At 41.0% G+C, this 20,588-nt stretch overlaps 1 protein-coding gene across 1 annotated transcript; it reads left to right on the top strand.

The window, feature by feature from the left end:
* The first annotated feature begins 8,559 nt into the window (after window positions 1–8,559).
* Window positions 8,560–17,910, top strand: LOC139377325 (G-protein coupled receptor 54-like). The gene is made up of 5 exons (XM_071120346.1): window positions 8,560–8,791; window positions 9,956–10,080; window positions 16,791–16,926; window positions 17,047–17,285; window positions 17,536–17,910. Exons 1-5 carry the CDS (start codon window positions 8,560–8,562, stop codon window positions 17,908–17,910), a joined length of 1,107 nt encoding a protein of 368 aa, XP_070976447.1.
* Window positions 17,911–20,588: the final 2,678 nt, after the last annotated feature.

Genomic DNA, 20,588 nt, shown 5'->3' with positions numbered 1-20,588 from the left:
TGAATGAGGAATTCCATTGCTCATGTCATGTGGCAGAGTGTGTGGGGCTTGCCATCGGCAACCATTCTCATGGCTGTTAGGCCAGCAAGCCAACATTTTCTTTGCCTGTATGTTTGGTTCAGTGAAGAGTCATCATTAAGCAGTTGGAATTGGAAAGACATGGGATGGGTTTAGACAAAGTGCTTAACATCAAAGCCACAGATTGCCAAAAGGAAAAAAAAACTCTTCCTTCCATCTTTATCAAGCTTTTTTCTGCAGACCAATGTTATGTTACATGTGGTTTGCCATGATGATATAATCCTGTTGTTGAAATTTTACACTCAAAACAACACTTTCTGTTGATGACTTTTTGCAAATCCAATGTATTTTCCACATAGATTCCACGTCACAATAGGTTGACAGATTCCGTTGAAACAACGTTGATTTAACCAGTTTGTGCCCAGTAGGATGAAACATTTCTTATCTGTTTGCAAAAGTTACATTTTCATTGCATTTCCTCTAGTTAAGTGGCACCGAATAACGTTCCCAATATGAGATCTGTTGATCAGCCCTTCTTGTACTAACATGCTTTGTGTTTATTTAGGGACGGCTATTGACATCAGAAGCGCATCGCAGTTTGTACATCATGTTTTGTCCTCTGACTGCACCTGCTTTAATGTTAAGAACATGAGGACGCTGAATAGTAATTTTCTATTGGAAATACTTACTTAGCCTACTTACTAAAAAACATATTCTAAATGCGTCACTGCTTTGGAAATTACACGTTATCCAATTTTTTCCATGTTTACTCATTTCATAATCATGGTATTCAATTGAACTGCTCGCTAAGGTAATGGTTCACTAATGGTTCTTCTATTCATTAAACTTTCTTTAGATCTCTTCTTTCCTTGTCAGGAAGGGCTATGTTTAAATGTGATGCTCAATCATTTTGGTGGCATAGGCAACAAACTCACTCTCACAGAATATGGTTGTGTTAAACATCACTGATGGAAAACTTATCCAATTACATGCCCATATCATATTTTGTCACCATTTATTTGCTGTTCACTGATCCTGAATGGCTTCATTTCCTGGTTATGAAGGATTATCACAGTTCAGTCTCCATTTGTATTTTGACTGACCAACCATGCACTGAGTACAGACGAGCAGATGATGCAGTGCATTTTAAACCAACTCTGCTACAATGGGAGGACTTGACCATGGTTTGTTTAACCTATTGACATCCAGGTCTTGTGTATTACTTATGATTACTTATTTGGTGAGATACTACTACAGACATACTTGAGTGTATTGCCCGATAGGGAACAATATCAGTCGATGCTTTGTTGATCTAGTACTTTTAACCTTAAAGATGCGGTCCAGGATCTTAAGCACATATACATTAAATCAAATATTGTATGAATTGCGAAAATATATACAGTAACAGTCAAACATGTGAATCATGTAGTAACCAAAAAAGTGTTAAACAAATCAAAATATATTTTATATTTGAGATTCTTCAAAGTAGCCACCCTTGGTCTTGATGAAAGCTTTGCACACTTTTGGCATTCTCTCAACCAGCTTCATGAGGTAGTCACCTGGAATGCATTTCAATTAATAGGTGTGCCTTGTTAAAAGTTCATTTGTGGAATTTATTTCCTTCTTAATGTGTTTGAGCCAATCAGTTGTGTTGTGACAAGGTAGGTATACAGAAGACAGCCCTATTTGGTAAAATACAATCCAGAAAATGTCAAGAACTTTGAAAGTTTCTTCAAGTGCAGTTGCAAAAACCATCACAGGAAAGGAAGACCCAGAGTTACCTCTGCTGCAGAGGATATGTTCATTAGAGTTAACTGCACCTCAGATTGCAGCCCAAATAAAAGTAACAGACACATCTCAACACTAACTGTTCAGAGGAGACTGCGCAAATCATGCTTTCATGGTCGAATTGCTGCAAAGAAACCACCACTAAAGGCCACCAATAAGGAGAAGAGACTTGCTTGGGCCTAGAAACACGAGCAATGGACATCAGACCAGTGGAAATCTGTCCTTTGGTCTGAGGAGTTCAAATTTGAGATTTTTGGTTCCAACCTCTGTGTCTTTGTGAGATGCAGAGTAGGTGAATGGATGATCTCCGCATGTGTGGTTCCCGCCGTGAAGCATGGAGGAGGAGGTGTGATGGTGCTTTACTGGTGACACTTTCTGTGATTTATAAAGAATTCAAGGCACACTTAACCAGCATGGCTACCACAGCATTCTGCTGTGATACGCCATCCCATCTGGTTTGGGCTTAGTGGGACTATAATTTGTTTTTCAACAGGACAATGACCCAAAACACACCTCCAGGCTGTATAAGGGCTATTTGACCAAGAAAGAGAGTGATGGAGTGCTGCATCAGATGACCCGGCCTCCACAATCACCCGACCTCAACCAATTGAGATTGTTTGGGATGAGTTGGACCGCAGAGTGAAGGAAAAGCAGCCAACAAGTGCTCAGCATATGTGGGAACTCCTTCAAGACTGTTGGAAAAGCATTCCTCATGAAGCTGGTATAGAGAATGCCAAGAGTGTGCAAAGCTGTTATCAAGGCAAAGGGTGGCTACTTTGAAGAATCTCAAATATAAAATTGTTGAAGGAATTTAATTCCTCTGTTTTAATTCCCAATTAAAATTAAACACTCTGTCAATTCATAAGGATTTGTAAGACCCTTATTTTATAGGAATGGACAGAGTCCCGGTCTTAAAGTCAAGTAACAGCCTTTATTCAAGAGAGTACTCAGTTCATACACATTTTACCACAGGTTATAAACTGAAAATGACGTCAGCGTTTTCTAAATGTTCCGTCTCTTCTTGACACTGGTAGAAAGGCCCTATAGCTCCCAAGTCTTCCCTCCTCGCCTAGAGCCAAGGTCAGTCAGTGTAGATAAGCATTCTAGACAGGCTGGAGATAGTTCATTTATTAGTACCAAGGAACAGACCGTCACTGTTCTAACTTTTGCCCACGTTCACACACACACATTATTTTCAGTACTGGGCTCAAGAATGAAAACTCATACATATACAGTAACATTTAGTATTCTGATTAGTACATGTATAGTAACATAATAGTATTCGGATTAGTCAGTCCTGATTGAAATGTATACATAATTAGTCATCATTGATAAAAATTCCCTTAACAAAAATATATTTTGATTTGTTTAACACTTTTTTGGCTATTACAAATCAAATCAAATTTAATTTGTCGCAAACACATGGTTAGCAGATGTTAATACGAGTGTAGTGAAATGCTTGTGCTTCTAGTTCCGACAATGCAGTAATAACCAACGAGTAATCTAACCTAACAATTTCACAACAGCTACCTTATGTACAAGTGTAAAGGGATGAAGAATATGTACATAAAGATATGTGAATGAGTGATGGTACAGAACGGCATAGGCAAGATGCAGTAGATGGTATCGAGTACAATATGAGATGAGTAATGTAGGGTATGTAAACATTATATTAAGTGGCATTGTTTAAAGTGGCTAGTGATACATTTTTTACATGTATGGCAGCAGCCACTCAATGTTAGTGGTGGCTGTTAAACAGTCGGATGACCTTGAGATAGAAGCTGTTTTTCAGTCTCTCAGTCCCTGCTTTGATGCACCTGTACTGACCTCGCCTTCTGGATGATAGCGGGGTGAACAAGCAATGGCTCAGGTGGTTGTTGTCCTTGATGATCTTTATGGCCTTCCTGTGACATCGGGTGGTGGGGTGTCCTGGAGGGCAGGTAGTTTGCCCCTGGTGATGCGTTGTGCAAACCTCACTACCCTCTGGAGAGCATTACGGTTGTGGGCGGAGCAGTTGCCGTACCAGGCGGTGATACAGCCCGACAGGATGCTCTCGATTGTGCATCTGTAAAAGTTTGTGAGTGCTTTTGGTGACAAGCCAAATTTCTTCAGCCTCCTGAGGTTGAAGAGGCACTGCTGCGCCTTCTTCACCTCGCTGTCTGTGTGGGTGGACCAATTCAGTTTGTCCGTGATGTGTACGCCGAGGAACTTAAAACGTTCTACCCTCTCCACTACTGTCCCATCGATGTGGATAGGGGGGTGTCCCTCTGCTGTTTCCTGAAGTCCACGATCATCTCCTTTGTTTTGTTGACGTTGAGTGTGAGGTTATTTTCCTGACACCACACTCAAAAGGGCCCTCACCTCCTACCAGTAGGCTGTCTCGTCGTTGTTGGTAATCAAGCCTACCACTGTAGTGTCATCTGCAAACTTGATGATTGAGTTAGAGGCGTGCATGGCCACGCAGTCGTGGGTGAACAGGGAGTATAGGAGAGGGCTCAGAACGCACCCTTGTGGGGCCCGAGTGTTGAGGATCAGCGGGGTGGAGATGTTGTTACCTACCCTCACCACCTGGGGGAGGCCCATCAGGAAGTTCAGTACCCAGTTGCACAGGGCGGGGTCGAGACCCAGGGTCGCGAGCTTGATGACGAGTTTGGAGGGTACTATGGTGTTAAATGCTGAGCTGTAGTCGATGAACAGCATTCTCACATAGGTCTTCCTCTTGTCCAGATGGGTTAGGGCCGTGTGCAGTGTGGTTGCGATTGCGTCGTCTGTGGACCTATTGGGGCGGTAAGCAAATTGGAGTGGGTCTAGGGTGTCAGGTAGGGTGGAGGTGATATGGTCCTTGACTAGTCTCTCAAAGCACTTCATGATGAGTGAGTGCTACGGGGCGGTACTTGTTTAGCTCAGTTACCTTAGCTTTCTTGGGAACAGGAACAATGGTGGCCCTCTTGAAGCATGTGGGAACAGCAGACTGGGATAAGGATTGATTGAATGTGTCCATAAACACACCAGCCAGCTGGTCTGCGCATGATCTGAGGACGCGGCTGGGGATGCCGTCTGGGCCTGCAGCCTTGCTGCAGCCTCTCCTTCACAGTCTGCTGCAGTGAAGGAGAGTCTGCAGGTTTTGGTAGCGGGCCGTGTCAGTGGCACTGTATTGTCCTCAAAGTGAGCAAAGAAGTTGTTTAGTCTGTCTGAGAGCAAGACATCCTGGTCCGCGACGGGGCCGGTTTTCTTTTTGTAATCCGTGATAGACTGTAGACCCTGCCACATACCTCTTGTGTCTGAGCCATTGAATTGCGACTCTACTTTGTCTCTATACTGACGCTTAGCTTGTTTGATTTCCTTGCGGAGGGAATAGCTACACTGTTTGTATTCGGTCATGTTTCCTGTCACCTTGCCCTGGTTAAAAGCAGTGGTTCGCACTTTCAGTTTCGCGCGAATGCTGCCACCAATCAACGGTTTCTGGTTTGGGAATGTTTTAATAGTTGCTGTGGGTACGACATCGCCAATGCACTTGCTAATGAACTCGCTCACCGAATCAGCGTATTCGTCAATGTTGTTGTTTGACGCAATGCGGAACATATCCCAATCCACGTGATCGAAGCAATCTTGAAGCGTGGAATCAGATTGGTCAGGCCAACGTTGAACAGACCTGAGAGCGTGACCTTCCCGTTTTAGTTTCTGTCTATAGGCTGGAAGCAACAAAATGGAGTCAGCTTTCCCGAAAGGAGGACGGGGGAGGGCCTTATATGCGTCGCGGAAGTTAGAATACTAATGATCTAGGGTTTTACCAGCCCTGGTAGCACAATCGATATGCTGATAGAATTTAGGGAGTCTTGTTTTCAGATTAACCTTGTTAAATTCCCCAGCTACAATGAATGCAGCCTCAGGATATGTGGTTTCCAGTTTACATAGAGTCAAATAAAGTTTGTTCAGGGCCATAGATGTGTCTGCTTGGGGGGGAATATATGCAGCTGTTATTATAATCTAAAGATAATTCTCTTGGTAGATAATGCGGTCGACATTTGATTGTGAGGAATTCTAAATCAGGTGAACAGAAGGATTTGAGTTCCTGTATGTTGTTATGATCACACCACATCTCGTTAATCATAAGGCATACCCCCCCGCCCCTCCTCTTACCAGAAAGATGCTTGTTTCTTTCGGCGCGATGCGTGAAGAAACCAGCTGGCTGTACCGACTCCGATAGCGTGTCTCGAGTGAGCCATGTTTCCGTGAAGCAGAGAACGTTACAGTCTCTTCTGTCTCTCTGGAATGCTACCCTTGCTCGGATTTCATCAACCTTGTTGTCAAGAGACTGGACATTGGCGAGCAGTATGCTCGTGAGCCTACGGAGATGTTGCTTTGGTTTGCCGGCTGGGATCCGATCCATTGTCCTGGTGGGCAAAACACAGGATCCACTTCGGGAAAGTCGTATTCCTGGTCGCAATGATGGTGAGTTGACATTGCTCTTATATCCAGTAGTTCCTCCCGACTGTATGTAATAAAACCTAAGATTACCTGGGGTAACAATGTAATAAATAACACGGAAAAAAACAAAATACTGCATAGTTTCCTAAGAACGCAAAGCGAGGCGGCCATCTCTGTCTGCGCCGGAAGTCACTCCACTACAATACATGATTATATATGTATTATTTCACAGTTTTGATATCTTCACTCTTATTCTACAATGTAGAAAATAATATGAATAAAGAAAAACCCTTGAATGAGTAGGTGTGTCCAAACCTTTGACTGGTAATGTATTTTTTTAGGACTTAAGGTCATAAGAAATGGATAATTGTGCACAATACTCTGAGCCCCTTTTGCTTCAAGAGCACTACTTTCAAAACTGCTGGCTGAAATTATACAAAAGCTCTGGAGCATCACTGTTATTCAAGGACATCAAACATGATTTTGGCGCTCTTCAAATTTAGTCAACAAACACACCATTATCCATGATTCAAGACACATACCATCTTAAATTAGTTGCTAGGAGACTGCATCAGGCTTCCCACACACATTATTTTACACATTATCAGAGTTTTCACTTCTCTTTTGCTTTACTGTATCTCGTTATTTTTTTCAATACAATATATTTGTATTACATGCTGTGAAACTGTGTTTATAGTTTGGGTTTTAAACTAACAAAGCCAATTCAATGTTGCTAGAGAGAAGAGAGATTTCAGAGTATGTTAAATCAGACATCATCTTTGAACAACATGCAAATGGGGTAGGCAAATGGCATGGTATGGATGCCCATTCATGGAAAATAATAGCAAATTTAAAATTCAATCATGCCATTATTGTTCTTGTTTCTTTATCCATAAGCTTTTGTATAAAATAATAGCACTTTATTTTTCACACCAACTTATCTTTAACCAATTGTATTATATGTTTTAGCAATCTATCTGAAGAATCCCTATCTACAGTAATTCCCTGACAAATAGGAAAGTCTTCCTTCTGTAGCTAGCTACATTGACGGTGGGTTGTGAACCCCAGGCAGCCTTGTTAACACCAAAGCTGTGCTCCCTGTATCTTAAAGTTCAACCACCTACTGCCTTCCAAATGTCGACAAGCATCAGGGGCAAATCAGGGGCAAATCGCCAGAGAGCATGTACAATTTTACTTTGGTACGGAGCTTAACCTGGCTGGATGGAGAAGCCATGTGGTTACTGTAGCCTATCATATGGCTTGAGGTTGTATTTTATCAGCATTTGTCTTGAAAAAAGAATGCATACCTCAATGCATATTTCATGATGACATACTACATCAATATAACATGACAAACCCTGTGGTAATATACAGTACAAATGCTAATTTCTATGTATGTAGGGTACATTTATATTTACTATCATTGTTCACAGGTAAATCTCTAACCGCAAGCTTCATATTGTTGATCTCAAGGAAACAGCAGAAAGAATATAGAAAGGCTCCTTGGCACCAAATTGCAGGGCACTGTCACTACCTCAATCTGAATACTATTCAACAGTAAGTGCTGCTTATCCATGATGACACTCTATTTCTTAGAGGTTACTGTCTTGATTAGCAAGATATCATCTTTAAGAGATTGAAAACTGAGATTAGGATTAACTGTGTGTTTAATCCACTCCAAAATCTAATGCCACGTTTGAATCGATTATCATTGGAAGTGTTATCTTAATACATTGATATTTTCATTCCAAATGAAGAGGCTGAACCTATGACATCTTATCTTTAAATGATAATTTCACAGTTTATGTTATTTGAATGTAGCACCATGTTTTCATAACTACATTAAATAGTACCTGTAACAATAGTAAAAAATAACTGCTGACATAGACTTACATACAATATTGTATGATAAGGCAGCGTCTGACAGCATTGAATGCAGATGGTATGAGGTACCAAATTCCAGATAGGGAAAATGTTGCTAGGAGACCTGACATCAGCTATTTATTCCATAATCAGGCAGTATCCCACGTGTGTCCCTGCTCAGTATAAAGCCAGTGGGATCTCATCCTTTGCAGATTTTGCAACAAGGTTAGAAAAGTGTGAGCTCAACAGAGGTCTACCCTACTGTCAGACCCATTCTAACCATAGAAAGATCCCAGAACTCATCACCACCTGAACCATTATTCACTTGATCATGACGCCCCAATGTTCTCTGGACAGATCAATTTCCTTCTCAGTAGTTCAAATGAATTTATTATACACAAGTTATCACCCCAAGGCTACATTTGAGGTGAGGGCCATTTGAAGAGCTTTTCACACATCAAGATGTTCCCTCCAGACGTGTGGAATTCTACGGACCTGATGTGGTTCAATGCGTCTGAGTTGAATGCTTCTCTGGAGGACCCGGAGGAGGGGGACCACCCGTTCCTGACGGACGCCTGGCTGGTGCCTCTCTTCTTCGCCCTCATCATGCTGGTGGGGCTAATTGGGAACTCGCTGGTCATCTATGTCATCTCCAAACACAGGCAGATGAGGACGGCCACCAACTTCTACATAGGTGAGCAAGACTAAGGGGTTTCCCTTACAGTTACAAAGGCTCTTCCACTTATAACACACTGAACCTCATTGTTCTTGTGGATTGTCATGAACTGGTAAGAAATGTGTTCTTTGTGTGTGACTGTCACAGTCAATGTTATGTAAAGTATGTGGATCAGAGAAATAGTTTATTTCCACTGTAAACTAGGACTAATGACTGTATAATCTTTCAGCCTTAATTACTGTATTTTTTTTGTTTAATGACGACTGTACATTAATATTGTGGATAGTAACCTTATCCATTGTGTCTGTAGAATGCATCTATACAATAAAGTACTGTAGCCTATACTAACAAACAACATATGAAAGGGATCATGTCTCTAAATTAAATAACAGATCTTGTTTGACATTGGAAATGTGTGTGTGGAGTGGAGATGTGCAAAATCAATGGATTTTGAAATATTATGAATTGACCAAGAAGGTGGACAGCACATCTTTGTGCTCATAAATAACAATGATGGTATCAACGTGTGTGTGTGTGTGTGCGTGTGTGTGTGTGTGTGTTTGAAATGACTGACTGATATCTCCCTGGCCAGCTACACTGGATCCTGTTTTTAATATTGAATCATATTGGTTTACTACGTCCACCTCCTGTGGACAACAACTCAAATGTTTTCTCTCGCCTCTCAGTTGTTGCTATAAAGGATGCAAGTCCATTCAGAAGAGAGCACCATTTTAGACAACTTTGGTACAATAAATCTATGTAATTTTATTACGGCTATACAACTAATCTGAAAGGAACATAAATCCTATTGTGGCAGATGTCCTCACTATACCCCTGCAGGTCCTGTCCACCTGTATTACTAATAAGACCTCTTCTACATGTCAGTGAAACAGTAATATCTCACATAATTTCAAAACAAAATACTGCATTATCTTGCGATAAATTTCTCCCACGTTTCATATACCCCCCCCCCCTTCGGGAATTTTGTGAAAACAATTGGCTTTTTGAAGCCCATGCCAAAATACACTGATTTGGTGACATGCCTTTGAATTTTACAAAGCAAGTAATTTATTCAAATGAATAACTTTGACTCACAGGTTCAAATGGTTCTTTTATGTTGCAAACGTTTGTTCATCAGAAAGAAATGAAAGAGTTCCCTCCTAACTGAGCTTATTTCCACAGCTAACCTGGCTGCCACAGACATCATCTTCCTGGTGTGTTGTGTCCCGTTCACAGCCACTCTCTACCCGCTCCCTGGATGGATATTTGGGAACTTCATGTGTAAATTTGTTGCTTTTCTTCAGCAGGTAAATCCTTTGAATAAAACATATTGCCTCTGGTCACAGACATATCTGTTTTTATATTTGCATATTAATGATGGCTTTTCTCACCACAATGCAATTTGGGTATCATTGCCCTCAACTGGATCCCTGAGATAATTTCTAGTTCTATTAGTCTGAAAAACTGTTCTGGTGCCTGACTGTACCCAATTAAATTACGTAACTGCAATATTGAATTTGAGGTGTCATTTAATTTATCCAGTAGAGGGTAGAGGTTCATGATCATTTTTTATGGGCAACTTTGTATTTTTAAATGCAATTTGAGTACCAATATGTGTATTTTTTCATATAAAAACAATCCATTTGAAACTCCCAATAAATCAAAATTCAAGGCTTAAATGAGCATCATTCACTGTGGCCCTACTCCATTTGGCGAGACCTCATTGGTTAAGATTGGTTGGTTATGACTCATGACATGTAAGGGATTTTTGCAAGTGAGTGATGAATCCCTGTCTATATAAAGAATGTCCTTTTTCCATTTGAAAAAAAAAATAGACAATCAGTCCATCAGGCTTCTTGCGATTAACTACAGCTTCAATCAAGCAGGTTCGAAAGATTAAAACGAATCTGTTGGGTTGGCAAATGACTAAAGCTCTGAGCATACTGTAGATGGACTCCTACGCTAGGATCCAATCTCAGAAGTCATCAAATCTCAGATGTCACGAGTGTTTCAATTTCACCACAGTAAGGAGAGGGATGAATACTTGTCAGCACACTGCACAACATGTCTCTAGACTCTGAAGCAGTCAAGTACGGTGAAATGCCTTTCTTGCAAGCTCTTTCCCATCAATGAAGTAATTCAATCAAAGTAAGCAGTAAGTCAATCAAAAATACCTTTAAATGCATAATGCAAGGTGCAAAAATAGACTTATGATAGAGCAAGGCAGAAGAGAGGTGTCAGCATCATGCAGTGTGCTATAGTCAGAGCTCTCTCATCTTCATCACGTGAACCATCAGCCACCAGGGGGATCTTGTGAGCTTTGATAAGACCCTATGTCAATACCACACATCCTCTCAGTAAACCATGGCTTTCACTGACATTGGAATAAGTCGGTTATTGAGCCACAGGATGTGACCAACACATTTCATTGAACTGAACTCCATTGAAACAGAACTTGCCATTGGAAATCTATCTGAAATGTGGCAATTTAAAGCACGGTCCCCCAACTGCTTTAAAAATAGAAATATACATTGTTGGACATAATAATTTTGGAAATCTGTTCCCAAGTATTCCCATGTATAATAGAAAGACAGGTGATCGTATACAAATGATTGTGTTTCAGTCAAACATTATACCTATTTGGGCGGTCAATTTGCAGTCTACAAATTATTTGTCACTATTTTCCAGACCATCCACTCAAGACAAAATCATCCCGCAGCTGAATCTAGTTGATAATCTTTTGGTATGTCAGAATTTTTTTGACCCATCAATTAAAATATATAAGGTTGAAGTCTGAAGTTTACATACACTTAGGTTGGAATCATTAAAACTCGTTTTTCAACCACTTCACAAATGTCTTGTTAACAAACTATAGGTTTGGAAAGTCGGTTAGGACATCTACTTCGTGCATGACACAAGTAATTTTTCCAACAATTGTTTACAGACAGATTATTTCACTTATAATTCACTGTATCACAATTCCAGTGGGTCAGAAGTTTACATACACTAAGTTGACTGTGCCTTTAAACAGCTTGGAAAATTCCAGAAAATGATGTCATGGCTTTGGAAGCTTCTGATAGGCTAATTTACATAATTTGAGTCAATTGGAGGTGTACCTGTGGATGTATTTCAAAGCCTACCTTCAAACTCAATGCCTCTTTGCTTGACATCATGGTGAAATCAAAAGACCTCAGAAAACAAATTGTAGACTTCCACAAGTCTGGTTCATCCTTGGGAGCAATTTCCAAACTCCTGAAGGTACCACATTCATCTGTACAAACAATAGTACGCAAGTATAAACACCATGGGTCCCTGCAGCCGTCATACCGCTCTGGAAGGAGACACCTTCTGTCTCCTAGAGATGAATGTACTTTGGTGAGAAAAGTGCAAATCAGTCCCAGAATGACAGCAAAGGATTTTGAAGATGCTGGAGGAAACAACTACAAAAGTATCTATATCCACAGTAAAACGAGTCCTATATTGACATAACCTGAAATGCCGCTCAGCAAGGAAGATGCCACTGCTCCTAAACAGCCATAAAAAAGCCAGACTACGGTTTGCAACTGCACATGGGGATGAAGATCGTACATGGGGACAAAGATCGCACATGGGGACAAAGATCGTACGTCTGATGAAAGAAAAATAGAACTGTTTGGCCATATTGACCATCGTTATGTTTGGAGGATAAAGGGGGAGTGTTACGGATACAGTTATCCTGTGTGTGTATCCTGTGTGTGTGTGTGTTTCTTTTCTCTCATTCTCCCCTCACAGGTGAAAATCATCACTTCCCAATCAGTCAACAATCAACCCATCAATCAGAAGACACACCTCCTCCTGTTTCCTACCCTATCACAGTTCCTTTCCCTTGGTTTAAAAACCCCATCATTTGTTTGTTCAAGAGCTCAACCTCTTTGTAATGCCATGTTGGTAGATCTCTGTTCTATATAGATTTCAGTAGCTCAATCTTTGTGATGCCATGTTGGTAGATCGCTGTTCTTTGTAGATTTCAGGAGAGCTCAATCTTTGTAAATCCCATGTTGGTAGATCTCTGCTCTATATAGATTTCGAGCACAATCTCTTTGTAAATGCCATGTTTGTAGATCTCTGTTCTTCGCTCGCTCTCTGTGTATTAATTAACCTCTCTTTTGTTTGAGCACCTCCAAATCACTTTGTCATCTCCTGTGAGTATTGTTTTGGTTATGGTGTTTGTTTGTTGCTGGTGGGAAAAGGGGGAAACCAAGACAAGTCGCCCATGGGCATACACTACCCGTAGGTGAACTTTGTTAAATACACTAGTTAGAACTGGGCGGACCACCCACTGTATTTTTGGTTAGTTAGTTAGCTGTTGTTGAAATAGGCTAGTCTAGCTTAGGGGTGTTTTGAATACTTATTGTTTCTTTCCTTGGGTCCAGCTCAGCCCCTTTTCCTGCTCCCCCCCCATTACCGTGTGTTTATAAATAAACCCTGAGTTTGACGGTATTATTTCGGTTGTCGTGGTTATTTCGTTCACTTTTACTTTGTCACTATTATAATTTACATGAGTTATGTTACGGGTCTCACTACCATCCCCCCCTAGACTGTTGGGCCAAAAGGGATTCGTAACAGGGAGGCTTGCAAGCCGAAGAACACCATCCCAACCGTGAAGCAAGGGGGTGGCAACATCATGTTGTGGGGGTGCTTTGCTGCAGGAGGGACTGGTGCCCTTCGCAAAATAGATGGCATCATGAAGATAGAAAATTATGAGGATATATTGAAGAAACATCTCAAGACGTCAGGAAGTTGAAGCTTGGTCACAAATGGGTCTTCCAAATGGACAATGACCCCAAGCATACTTCCAAAGTTGTGGCAAAATGGCTCTAGGACAACAAAGTCCATATATTGGAGTGGCCATCACAAAGCCCTGACCTCAAACCTTCAGAAAATATGTAGACAGAACTGAAAAAGCGTGTGCCAGCCAGGAGGCATAACAAACCTGATTCAGTTACACCAGCTCTGTCAGGAGGAATGGGCCAAAATTCACCCAAGCTTGTTGAAGGCTACTCAAAACATTTGACCAAAGTTAAACAATTTAAAGGCAATGCTAACAAATACTAAGTGAGTGTATGTAAACTTCTGACCCACTGGGAATGTGATGAAAATAATAATAATAATAATAATAATAAAAGTTGAAATAAATCATTCTCTCTACTATTATTCTGACATTTCACATTCTTAAAATTAATTGGTGATCCTAACTGACCTAAAACAGGGAATTTTTACTAGGATTAAATGTCAGGAGTTGTGAAAAACTGAGTTTAAATGTACTTGGCTCAGGTATATGTAAACTTCCGAATTCAACTGTATATATAATTTACTTGGCCCTATTACTCTCCCATATCTTGAAAACTTGATTGCTGACATGCAAAACGTTTTGGGAGAGACAAACAGTCACATGTAATTTAATAAAGAAATGACATGGTTGCAAAAGCAGTCTTATGTGAAGGTTAGAAAATGACTGATGCTCAACAAAACTTCTACACAGATTCTAGTCCTCTGTTTAGATTTGTATTTTCATCAAAAGGACCAACTCTCTGTATGCTGTGTATTTTTGGTAGACTAATTGATAACTCACTCCCCCACATATTCATATACAGTGCCTTGCGAAAGTATTCGGCCCCCTTGAACTTTGCGACCTGTTGCCACATTTCAGGCTTCAAACATAAAGATATAAAACTGTATTTTTTTGTGAAGAATCAACAACAAGTGGGACACAATCATGAAGTGGAACGACATTTATTGGATATTTCAAACTTTTTTAACAAATCAAAAACTGAAAAATTGGACGTGCAGAATTATTCAGCCCCTTTACTTTCAGTGCAGCAAACTCTCTCCAGAAGTTCAGTGAGGATCTCTGAATGATCCAATGTTGACCTAAATGACTATTGATGATAAATACAATCCACCTGTGTGTAATCAAGTCTCCGTATAAATGCACCTGCACTGTGATAGTCTCAGAGGTCCGTTAAAACCGCAGAGAGCATCATGAAGAACAAGGAACACACCAGGCAGGTCCGAGATACTGTTTTGAAGAAGTTTAAAGCCGGATTTGGATACAAAAAGATTTCCCAAGCTTTAAACATCCCAAGGAGCACTGTGCAAGCGATAATATTGAAATGGAAGGAGTATCAGACCACTGCAAATCTACCAAGACCTGGCCGTCCCTCTAAACTTTCAGCTCATACAAGGAGAAGACTGATCAGAGATGCAGCCAAGAGGCCCATGATCACTCTGGATGAACTGCAGAGATCTACAGCTGAGGTGGGAGACTCTGTCCATAGGACAACAATCAGTCGTATATTGCACAAATCTGGCCTTTATGGAAGAGTGGCAAGAAGAAAGCCATTTCTTAAAGATATCCATAAAAAGTGTTGTTTAAAGTTTGCCACAAGCCACCTGGGAGACACACCAAACATGTGGAAGAAGGTGCTCTGGTCAGATGAAACCAAAATTAAACTTTTTGGCAACAATGCAAAACGTTATGTTTGGCGTAAAAGCAACACAGCTCATCACCCTGAACACACCATCCCCACTGTCAAACATGGTGGTGGCAGCATCATGGTTTGGGCCTGCTTTTCTTCAGCAGGGACAGGGAAGATGGTTAAAATTGATGGGAAGATGGATGGAGCCAAATACAGGACCATTCTGGAAGAAAACCTGATGGAGTCTGCAAAAGACCTGAGACTGGGACGGAGATGTGTCTTCCAACAAGACAATGATCCAAAACATAAAGCAAAATCTACAATGGAATGGTTCAAAAATAAACATATCCAGGTGTTAGAATGGCCAAGTCAAAGTCCAGACCTGAATCCAATCGAGAATCTGTGGAAGAACTGAAAACTGCTGTTCACAAATGCTCTCCATCCAACCTCACTGAGCTCGAGCTGTTTTGCAAGGAGGAATGGGAAAAAATGTCAGTCTCTCGATGTGCAAAACTGATAGAGACATACCCCAAGCGACTTACAGCTGTAATCGCAGCAAAAGGTGGCGCTACAAAGTATTAACTTAAGGGGGCTGAATAATTTTGCACGCCCAATTTTTCAGTTTTTGATTTGTTAAAAAAGTTTGAAAGATCCAATAAATGTCGTTCCACTTCATGATTGTGTCCCACTTGTTGTTGATTCTTCACAAAAAAATACAGTTTTATATCTTTATGTTTGAAGCCTGAAATGTGGCAAAAGGTCGCAAAGTTCAAGGGGGCCGAATACTTTCGCAAGGCACTGTATCACTGCTGCTGTACAGTGTGCAAGTGGGAGGATTCATTAAATCAGACTTTGTGAACCCATTTTAATATCCGTTGTAATTCTCAGCTTAATTTTTTTTTATATATATAGATGTTTACTATTATCTTAAATCCTTTTTATTTGTTCAACCCACACGCAGTGCTCCTCTTCGTTCAAGAGGAGATTATGACAAGAGTAGGGCACTTCGGATCAATGATGTACACCTTGTCAGTCTCTCTGGTCAGTCTCTCTTTCGCACTTCAGTGAGAAACAAGGGCGTTGGATAGATCTCAAGTAGTGTAGTTACTGAACTGGGGTCACAAATCCTACTCTCCAACAACATTATGTTGTTTAGAACCTGCTAATCTGTTATCACGGATGGTAACCAACTGTCAGAGGCATCATGCAAACATTAGCATTTTTTTTAATCGGGAAAGGATTTCAAACTCAACATTATTTTATGAATTATGTGTGAAAGAAACTTTATGGTTATATTTTTATCCTGGAAATGAGACAAAAACTATGGGCATGACACCTAACCTAGGAGGATGAGTTAATAATGATTTGAGATAATGTCTTTCTAAAGTTACATTTTCTCATTATGCTCATCATTTTCATTCCTTCCCAGTGTGATGGCAGGCAGGTGCCATTTATTTACATAACTTTTACAGCATGTCTCTTATGTAAAATTGTTAATATGGTTTCACCTGTGAACAACCCAGAATGAAAGTCATTATTTTGTTCTTCTTTTTTCTTAGGTGACTGTTCAGGCTACATGCATCACCCTCACTGCCATTAGTGGGGATCGCTGCTATGTCACAGTGTACCCTCTAAAGTCCCTACGCCATCGCACTCCACGAGTCGCCATGATTGTTAGCATCTGTATATGGATCGGTAAGTCACATGCTAGCATTCCTGAACCAATTGCAAACCATTGATTTTGTCTCAAAGCATCATGAACACGTCTACATTTTCTATAAAGTTAAACTAATTCAATGTTTGTCTTTTTTTAAGGTTCCTTCATTCTATCCACCCCGATCTTCATGTACCAGAGGATTGAGGAGGGCTACTGGTATGGACCGAGACACTACTGCATGGAGAGGTTTCCCTCTAAGACCCTGGAGAAGGCTTTCATCCTGTACCAGTTCATAGCTGCCTACCTACTACCTGTCATTACCATCTCCTTCTGCTACACACTCATGCTGAAGAGGGTGGGCCAGCCGTCAGTTGAGCCAGTAGACAATAATTACCAGGTATGGAGAGACTGTTACTTTGGGTGTTCTTCTTTATGACTTAGTTTAAAACATCAATAGATGCACTCCTTTGTCAATGTTACACAATGAAAACATGAGTTCATATTTGGATCCCTTCCAAATTGCAGGTATACTACAGTATGTCATTAAAAACCCTCAGCCGGTGACCATGTTTTGAACTATATACAGTGTAGGTCATTTCGAAGCACGTCACAGTAGTAGTGAGTTAACTTCAACATTTCTACCACAGGTCCACCTGTTGTCTGAGAGGACCGTCACACTGAGGAGTAAGATCTCCAAGATGGTGGTGGTGATTGTCCTCCTTTTCACCATCTGCTGGGGGCCTATACAGCTCTTCGCCCTGTTCCAGTCCTTCTACCCCAACTACAGGGTCAACTATGCCACCTATAAGATCAAGACCTGGGCTAACTGCATGTCCTACGCTAACTCCTCCATCAACCCAATCGTTTATGGCTTCATGGGAGACAGTTTCCGCAAGTCCTTCAAAAAGACTTTCCACTTCCTGTTCAAACACAAAGTGAGAGACAGCAGTGTCACGTCACGCACGGCTAATGCAGAAATCAAGTTAGTTGCTGCAGAGGAAGGCAACGACGAAGGGAAATGAGCCTTGGGCTGAGTGAGCTGCTGGGGGGGCAAAGCTGAGTGAGCTGCTTGGGGGGGGCAAAGCTGAGTGAGCTGCTGGGGGGGCAGAGCTGAGTGAGCTGCTGGGGGGGCAAAGCTGAATGAGCTGCTGGGGGGGGGGGGGAGCTGAGTGAGCTGCTGGGGGAGGAAAGCTGAGTGAGCTGCTGGGGGGGGGCAAAGCTGAGTGAGCTGCTGGGGGGGCAAAGCTGAGTGAGCTGCTGGGGGGGGCAAAGCTGAGTGAGCTGCTGGGGGGGCAAAGCTGAGTGAGCTGCTGGAGGGGGCAAAGCTGAGTGAGCTGCTGGGAGGGCAAAGCTGAGTGAGCTGCCTGGGGGGGGCAAAGCTGAGTGAACTGCCTGGGGGGGGGGGGGCAAAGCTGAGTGAGCTGCTGGGGGGGGGGGGGGGGGGGTGCAAAGCTGAGTGAGCTGCTGGGGGGGGCAAAGCTGAGTGAGCTGCTGGGGGGGGGGGGCAATGCTGAGTGAGCTGCTGGGAATCAGTTCACATTGGCACACAAACAGAAAAACACATGATAGACTGCTGTGAATGCACACTTTTCAGAAGGCAATGACACCCTGCTGGGAGCAGCATTTTAAAATGGCATTTGATGTGTTGTTTGCTTGCAATTCTACAAAAGCTGACTGATCCTGCTCTGTTCTGATATCACAGACAATGAAAGGACATTGTAAAAAATATATAATGTTCAACACCTAGGCAGACTGCTCATAATAATATGAAAATAATACAATTAGAACAAAAAAAGTTATTGGAAGTCACATACATGACGTGAAATCTAATAGACACTATGGTTACAAGAGCAGTCCAAGGTGACCTCAAAATGGGTTTGTGGACATTTTGTTATCAGATGTGCGCAGGTTGTTAACACGTTGTTAACACGTCGTTATCATTAACTCATCTCAAAACTGTGAAGTGATTGCACCCGATTTATAATTTTCAATGGAGAGATTTATGATGGTAGCTAGGAATTTCACATGAATGGCGTTACAAACCACTCAGGAGTTAAATTCCAGGCCAGTTCAATGGGTGTACAGCCAACAGTGATGTGTAGGAGCTTGCTCAGGTAGGGGCATAGTCAATGAGGCGTGGTGAGTGTTTACTTTACTACTATGTTCCAGACACACACTTACACCTCCCTTTACACACAGTGCACAGGTGGCGGGGGCCAGCCCTATCAGACTTTCACTGGCCAACCCTACATTCCCACAGCATTATCTTATGCGACTTAGTCACCCGATCGTTTCCTTTTCCTTTGACAGCGACGCTGTAAAAAAGGACACAATCTGTGACTGACTTGTCCTGACAGTGCCTCCTCCCAATGTGCCGTGACTGTCTGTCCTTGTTTGAATTGCGGATCGAAACATCTGTACTGTTGGAAGTATCTGTGTTCTATCTGGCCCTACTTTAGCATTGAGTTGAAAAGTTGACTTGAAAAAAGAAGAAAGTGTTTAGAAAGGTGGGATGATGAACAGAACTAAAGACCTTGGAAACAACGGAAAACTTTGAACAGATTTAGATTGAATTCTGTACAGAATGTTTTACTGAATACACACTTGAATGCAGTTTAGTCCATGTTTGATTGTAACGCTCCCTGTGAAAACATGTATTCTCTTCAGGCATTTCAGATGTCTGCACATTTTGTTTTGGTAATCACTCCACTTAAGTGTTTTATTATAGACTTTCCCTACAGTATTTGCACTATCTTTATTTATGAATAATATATTGATCTTACCCTAAGCTCTATGAATCTTGTAACATTCCCTGTATTGTAAATGCCTAACTACTGTAGGCCTACATGAATATCTACAGTACTGTGGATTTAACCACTGTGTTTGATTATTCATTTACTTTTAAGCTTTTTTTGTGTTTAATCAGAAATGTGAAAAGTACATATCATTGCCTTTGTTACTAACACAGAATTGTACATTATTATACTTTTTATTTTTATTAGAAATGTTGCAGGATAAAATCTCTTCATGCACCATCTCCTTTTCAAGAGTGTCCCAAAAAATAAATACATATTAATAATAACAATAATTAGTCATATGTAAACTACTGTCTATTAATAATAATAATAATAATAATGACATAATAATAATACATACAGACATATTTATATTTACATTTGAAAAAGGGCTTTCTTAAATTCACTGTGATTTAAATGCCCTGATTTCTATAGGTAAATGATTCCAGTCAGTTGGGTCTTTGTATCTGAAAGATCTTACTCTAACCTCATGATGTACCCTTGGAATGTGTAATGGCTGCTGTTGTCTAAAGGAGTAGTGTGAGTCTTGCAAAGTTGGGTGTTCCTACAGGGAAATGTAAACTGATACATTTAAAACGAAATTGGTATCAATGGAGTTATCTTCTGTTTGGGAGTGACAGACAATTTACTGATTCATACGTGTGGTGTCTTATAACGGCATCCAAGAATCAATCTGCAAAGATTGTTATGAATCGAATTCACAGAGTAATGTCTTGGTTGTGTTTTGACAGATGATGTTGCCATAGTCTAAGATAGGTAGCAGCAGTTGGGTTACTAAGGTCTTTCTAATGGGTACAGTAAAACAAATATTGTGTAGCAACCCAAGCGTATAGATCATTGTTTTTCTAATACAGTATAATCAATATGCTTTCCAAAAGATAATT

The sequence above is a fragment of the Oncorhynchus clarkii genome, chromosome 20, assembly GCF_045791955.1.
Source record: "Oncorhynchus clarkii lewisi isolate Uvic-CL-2024 chromosome 20, UVic_Ocla_1.0, whole genome shotgun sequence".
Taxonomy (NCBI): domain Eukaryota; kingdom Metazoa; phylum Chordata; class Actinopteri; order Salmoniformes; family Salmonidae; genus Oncorhynchus; species Oncorhynchus clarkii.
The sequence above is the reverse complement of the archived record's forward strand: the minus strand, read 5'-3'. Positions and strand labels throughout refer to the sequence as shown.

Bases quoted from the DNA above. Each gene is read 5' to 3' on its own strand.
- LOC139377325 (XM_071120346.1), top strand. From the start codon at position 8,560: ATGTTCCCTCCAGACGTGTGGAATTCTACGGACCTGATGTGGTTCAAT. The intron at 16,927-17,046 runs GTAAGTCACATG...TCTTTTTTTAAG, and splicing joins TAGCATCTGTATATGGATCG to GTTCCTTCATTCTATCCACC. The intron at 17,286-17,535 runs GTATGGAGAGAC...TTTCTACCACAG, and splicing joins CAGTAGACAATAATTACCAG to GTCCACCTGTTGTCTGAGAG.